Source organism: Vombatus ursinus, unplaced genomic scaffold (assembly GCF_900497805.2).
Source record: "Vombatus ursinus unplaced genomic scaffold, bare-nosed wombat genome assembly UNPS02010822.1, whole genome shotgun sequence".
In the NCBI taxonomy this organism is placed as follows: Eukaryota; Metazoa; Chordata; class Mammalia; order Diprotodontia; family Vombatidae; genus Vombatus; species Vombatus ursinus.
This window is the reverse complement of record NW_020950600.1, coordinates 1,091,341-1,097,849: the sequence shown is the minus strand read 5'-3', so window position 1 is coordinate 1,097,849 and position 6,509 is coordinate 1,091,341. Positions and strand designations below refer to the sequence as shown.

At 50.7% G+C, this 6,509-nt stretch overlaps 1 protein-coding gene across 1 annotated transcript in view; it reads right to left on the bottom strand.

The window, feature by feature from the left end:
- RYR1 (ryanodine receptor 1) overlaps positions 1–6,509 on the bottom strand; it is a 94,234-nt gene that overhangs the window by 36,774 nt on the left and 50,951 nt on the right. Inside the window, exons 57-64 of the mRNA XM_027855298.1 lie at positions 6,040–6,163; positions 5,826–5,941; positions 5,445–5,512; positions 5,216–5,337; positions 4,322–4,371; positions 4,038–4,098; positions 935–1,173; positions 7–27 (exon numbers count right to left, since the gene is read on the bottom strand). Coding sequence (XP_027711099.1) covers positions 7–27; positions 935–1,173; positions 4,038–4,098; positions 4,322–4,371; positions 5,216–5,337; positions 5,445–5,512; positions 5,826–5,941; positions 6,040–6,163 — 801 coding nt within the window. The remainder of the gene's footprint in view (positions 1–6; positions 28–934; positions 1,174–4,037; positions 4,099–4,321; positions 4,372–5,215; positions 5,338–5,444; positions 5,513–5,825; positions 5,942–6,039; positions 6,164–6,509) is intronic.

Here is a 6,509-nt window from a genome sequence, read left to right as displayed (position 1 = left end):
GGTAACAGGAGACCTGGACATCGTCCACTGTGTGGGAGAGATGGAGGAAGGGCAAAGGTCAGAGATCACCCTGGCTTCCTTTCCTTCCCATTGAATTCTTGAGGAACAGTCGGACCTCTGGGCTGGAATGGACCTCAGAGACCAAAAGGCAGTGGGGAGCATGGCCCCACGGGCCAGGGCAAAGAGGCAGAGAACCTGGGTTCAAATCCTACAAGACTGTTCCTTCCTCTGGGCCTCACTGCCCCTCCAAAATGAGGGGGGTGGTGTGGAACAGTAGTAAGAGCATCGCTGGAGCGGGTGGAACTGGGTTCCAAAAGCCCCACGGTCATTCGCTTACTGCCTGTGGGACCTTGGACCAGTCCTTTCTCTTCCCTTGGCCACAGCATCCTCAGCTATAAGATGGGGGAGTTGGGCTACGTGGCCTCATGGGTTCTTCCCACTCAAAATCCCATGATTTTGTGATTACTGACTCCAAACCTCCCTTATTTTACAAACGGGAAAACTGAAAACCTAGCAAGAGGAAGGGGTAAGTTGGACATGAAATCATATATCATATGATGATAGATTTAGAATTAGAAGAGGCCCATGAGGTCATAGGATGCTAACTCTGGAGCTGGAAAGGACCAGCCCTTGTTTTACAAATGAGGTAACTGAGGCCCATGGGCGTTAAGTGACTTGCTTGGGGTCCCGTAGATAGGAGTGGTAGAGTCAGGATTCGAATCTCGGTTTCCTCTCTATTGTCCTTCCTTGAAATGCTCCCCTCTAATTCCCCTTATGTAGGGCTCTACAACATCCTTTGGGAAGTCTTCCCGACCCCCTGGCACCCCACAGAGCTCCATTGGCCTCCTAGCCTCAGCCCCACACTTGAGCCCTGGGTCTCTCCCTGCTCAGAGGGCCCTCTCCTCCCTCAGGACCGGCTCGGGGCTGCCCTTACAGATGACGTCGTCGCCAAACTGGTGCTGGGCGATGTGCTGGAAGAGGGTGGTGAGGACGGGAAGCAGGGCCACGGTGGTGTAGGTGAGGTTCTGGCCAACGCCCTTGACCTGGGTCCGGGCCTGGGACACCTTGCCCAAGCGCAGGTTTTCCACCATCTTTTCGATGTCCTCCGAAGCGCTCTCGAAGAATGATCGGAGACCAGCCTTCACAATCTCAGGACCTGACTTCATCACGGTCCTGGGGGGACAGGAAAAAGCTCGAGGGGGGTGGAGGAAGACCCAGGGGCCTGAGCACCAGAGCTGGAGGGGACCTTAGAGGGACCAAACTCCTCATTCTACAGATTAGGAAACTGAGGCAGGTAGAAGTTAAACGACTGGCCCAGGGTCACACAGTCAATAAGTAAATTAAGATTTGAACTCAGGTTTCCCTGACTCCAAGTCCAGCACCCTAACCATTGTGCCACCTAGTGGCCCCAATCATCTAGTCTGATGGTTCTCAGAGTGTGGTCCAGACTCTTTCAGGTCAAAAATTTTCCTAATAATAAGACATTATTGGCCTATTAAAATATTCCTGCCTTTGCTGACTACATATCTGTGTGAGGCTGAATTTTCTTCAAATGAGATAATATTTGTAAAGTACTTTGCAAACCTTAAAATGTTATATAAATGCTAGCTATTATTATTTTTATTCATATATTTCAACTAAAGCTACACCTTGAAACAGATTAGATGCAGAAGCAAATATGAGAATTCAGCTGTCTTCTATTAAGGGCAAATCTCATGAAAGAGATTTGCAAAAAGATATAAAACAGTCCCATTCTTCTCACAAAATATTTTGTGTTTTTTATTAAAAAATATGATATTTATGTTGTCATGCAATGGGTTTTTATGGTTATTTTTAAGTGAATTAATAAAAGCAAATTTTAAAAACATATCCATTTTAATTTTTAATACGATAAATATCCGTAGGTGTAACCCACATAAACAAAAGCTCTTATGAGGGGGTGGCAAATATGTCCAGGATGTCTCTAAGCACAAGCTACATGATCTCAAGTCAAAGCTTCATAGAGGCCATTCCTATCCATGCACAGTGACAAGGTGACCCCCAGTTCTAAGGTGCTGGGATTCCAAGGTCCTCAGGTCATGAGTGGAAGGCTCTCAGCACCACGGCTTCTGAGGGGCAGCTTGGAGCAAACTTAGGTGAACTATGGCCCAGGTCAGTTTCCTGTAGACTTTGGTAATCTCTATAAAGGGTTTTATCAAAAACTGGTCACATCAAATTAACCTCATTTCCTTTTCTGACGGGGCTACTAGATGAGTAGATTAGAGCAATGCCATAAATAGAACCTACCTAGATTTTTAGCAAAGCATTCAACCAAGTGTCTCCATGTTATTTTTGTGAATGAGATGGAGAGATTTGGGCTAGAGGGCAGGTTGGTCAGCCAGATTTGGAACTGCTTGAATGAACATGCTCAAAGAGTCATCACAATGGCGCTACTTGGTTATACTACCTTTTTTTTTTTTGGCTAGGCAATGGGGTTAAGTGACTTGCTCAGGGTCACACAGCTACTAAGTGTTAAGTGTCTGAGGCTGGATTTGAACTCAGGTCCTCCTGACTCCAGGGCCAGTGCTATATTCACTGCACCACCTAGTTGTCCCTTCACTGTACCACCTAGCTGTCCCATTATAGCGCTACTTGGAAGGAGGTCTCTGGTGGGGTGCTGTAGGGCTTTGTTCAACATTTCATTTATCACTTGAATGATGCCATAGAAGTATGCTTATCAAATTTGCTGATGATATAAAACTGGGAAGGCTAGGTAATGATCTTTCAATCTAAAGGGATCAAGGCAGACTAGAAATGATGAGAGGGTCATGGAATTAGGACTGGAGGGGACCATGGAAGCCATCTGGTCTGCACTCCCAGCCCCCATTTGAAAAATGAGGACTCTGAGGCCTGCGGCAATCAAGTAACTCATCCAAGGTCATAAAGACAGCAGGATGTGAACCCAAGCCCTCTGACTCCAAACCTAGCGCTCTTTTGACTGTTTGTTGTTGTTTAGGCGTTTTTCAGTTGTGTCTGAGTCTCCATGACCCCACGTGGGTTTTTCTTGACAAAGATACTGGCGTGGTTTGCACTTCCTTCTCCAACTCATTTTACAGGTGAGGAAACTGAGGCAAACAGGGTGAAGTGACTTGCCCAGGGTCACATAGCTGGTAAATGTCTGAGGCCCTGGACTCTTTTTGCCCTTATTCTTTAGACTGTACCACACTACAATTCTCAAGGAAAGGCTGCAGCCGACTGCCGGCTTAGCAGGAATAAACAGGGGAAAGAGCCACCAGGAAAGCTAATGTGTTCTGAGGCCCACTGACAGAGGACTCGTGTCTGGAACAGAGGAAGCAGCAGTCCCCCGGGCCTTGGCCTCAGCCAGACCACATCAGGAGGGTGACACGCAGTCCACTCTGGCGGATGCATGTGAGCAAGGAGATTTACACTCTCTGGAAGGAGTTCAGAGGACGACGGCCAGGATGTTGGAAGGAATCTCAGCCTTACCATATAAGGACTGGTTGGAGGAATTTGGGATGTTTGGCCTGAAGTAGGAAAGCCTTGGATAGGATGTGTGTGTGTGTGTGCGCGCGCGCGAGTGTGTGTGTGTGTTTGCGTGTGTGTGTGTGTGTGTGTGTGTGTATGTGTGAACACAGTAACCGTCTTGAAGTATTTGAAGGCCTATAACATACATACAAGAGGCTGAGGTTTGTCCCACATGGCCCCAGAGTGCACGCTCAGGAACAGATCTGGGCAGCCCTAAGGAGTCAGGTTTAGGACTGATGTCGGGGCAAACTTAGAGCTTCTCCTCACTGGGAGGTCTTCAGCAGAAGCTGGACGACCTCTTTCCTGTGACTTCGCAGAGGGGCTCCCTAATCAGGCTTGGACCAGACTACCTCTGAGGTGCCGTCTCAGGATGAGAGACGGATGATGGGTAGAAAGGGCCAAAAAGGGATGCAGGGACAGAAGCAGCCAGGCTTGGTGGGACGTGGTTCTCTGACAGGGCCTCTGTGGGTCAGGGTGGGGAGGCCTGGGGGGTCAAGGGGATGAGGTCTCACCTGGCATCCAGTGACCGGGCAAGGATGTGTAGACAGTTGACCACAGCCGGAGCATCAGTGCCTGGAGGGGAGAGGAAACAGGATGGGGCAAAGAAATGGGGAGACCCCAGCCTTCTTGCCTACCCCAACACTGACACCCATACGTGCCTCCCCAGTCCTCCATCCCCAAGTTGAATGTGGGTCCCGGCTGGGGGCAGGGATGAGAGAATGAGAGGAATTTGGTGGGGGAGCAGGGAGGGAAAGATTATGGGGGGCGGGGAGGCACCGAAGGGAAGAATTCTTACCAAAGAGAGAGACTCGGTGCCGGACCAGAGCGGCGAGTTTACAGAACAGGCTGGAGAGAAGGACAGAGGGAAATAGGAGACAGAGGGATGGAGGGATGGGGAATGAAGGGATATGGGGAGGGAAGAAGAGTGGGAGAAAGGAGGGAAACAGGGATGAAGGGTCATGGAGAGGGGGATGATTGGGATGGAAGGAGTGGGAGAAGGAAGGGGAGAAAGAGACAAAGAGCAAAGGATAAGATAGAAGGGAAGAGAGACAGGAGGAGGAAAGGAGAGAAGGAATAAGGGGAGAGAGGAAAGGGGAATGTGTAAGAAGGGGCATAGGAAGGTAATAAATCACGGGGATTAGAGGGATACACAGCAGAGAAACGGAAGGAACAAGGGGATAAAAAGACAAGAGGTGGAACGATGAAAGGAAGAAGGCACGGAGGGACAGAGAGCAGGAGACAAGAGGATGGGATTGAAAGTGACAGAAAAAGAGGAGAGGATAGTATTGGGCAAGGGAGATGTGGGGGGCAGGATGGGAGAAAAGGCAGAGAGGGATAGGAAATGAAGGGACAGAAGGACAAGAGAGGGAAGGACAGAGGGGAGGTGTGGGGTGTGGAGAGAAGAAGGTGAGAAGGCATGATAGGATGAGTCAATGTCTGACACTCAGGACATAGGCAGAACCGGTCCCTCAAAGGTTGAGGGGTTGGTTCCTTACAGAGCCCCAGCGTGGCTAGACGGGTCTTGTTGTCCCTTAGGAATCCTCAAAGCCAGAGGGCAGAAAGGAAGTCAGGGCATCCTGGGATGCAGGAGATGGGGTGTGGGGTCATAATTCTTCAGGAGTGTGGGGCAAGAGGCTGGGAGGTGGCCAGGCCTAGGGGCCAGGGTTATGGGGCATCCTAAGGCACACACCTGGTGATCATCTCCTTTTCCTTGTTAGAGGCATGGCCCCCACTGCCTAGGACCTTGGCTGGTGTGGACAGGAAATAGAGGCAGTGATTGTTGAAATACTGTTTGATGAGAGGTAGCAGGATCTGGTGGGGATGGGGAGAGAGACGAGTGAGAGGCATAACCCCAGAACTGGCCCCAACTCTCTGTCCCTTTCCTCAATCCCGGGCCTGGCCCAGCCCTGAGCACCTACCTTGGCAAAGAACTTGATCTCTTGCTCGTGGGGAGACTTCTCTACCCGTCCGCTGCTCACCACAGCCTCTACATGTGTGTGCGTGTGTGTGTGTGTGTGTGTGTGTGTGTGGAGAGAGGTAGGAGGTGGGAAAGAAGAGGGTAATTAGGAGGTCTGAGAGGAAATTTCTGGGGAGATCTTTGGGTGGACAGGGCTCTCTGGGATCTGTGGGTGAGGAGACTTCTTAGGGGCCAAGTGTCTGTGTGTGTGTGTGTGTGTATGTGGTGAGTGTGTATATATATGCATGTGTGTGTGTGTGTGTGTGTGTGTGTGCGTGTGTGTGTGCGTGTGTGTAGCGGGGGAGATACCTTGGCAAAAAGGAAACTGTCAGGTAGGGCTCACCTAGGTGGGCGATGAACTCCTGTGAAATATCCATCCAGCGGAGAAGTTGCTGCAGGAACCCAAAGGCGAATCTCTTTTCAATGGAGGATGTGTCCAGTTCCATGTCCTTCAGTCCCCTGGGAGAGCACAGCAGAGCAGGGCAGAAGTCAATGAAGGTCCTCCCAGCCTCCCCTATTCCTAAGCTGGTCCCTTGGCCCTTCTCCCATGCATGTACCGTGTCACCGCGTAGCCGTTCATCTGTAGGAATTTGAGCAGTTCCTGTGCCTTCTCTCGGTCTCTAGCCTTCTCCTTGGCCGTCAATGTGTCATAGGGGACCAAGAGAGGGTGGGTACCTCCACCTGGGGGTTGATGGTGCTCAGGCGGGAGAGATGGAGCAGAAAGGGCTGGGGCAAGGAATACTAAGGGGGTCTTGAATTTGGGCAGTTCTGGGTGTTGGGGGTCACCAGAGTCAGGAGGAAGAGGATGCATGAGTGTCTCTCCTAGGGTTGGGGATCCCCAGAAGTGGGAGATCTAGGGGTGATCTGAGGGTCCTCAGAATGAGAACCATTCCAGGGAGTGTGGGGGTCCTTAGAAGTGGGAGATATAGGGGAGATCTGGGGGTCCTCAGAAGTGGGAGATATAGGGGAGATCTGGGGATCCTCAGAATGAGAACCATCCCAGGGAGTGTGGGGGTCCTCAGAAGTG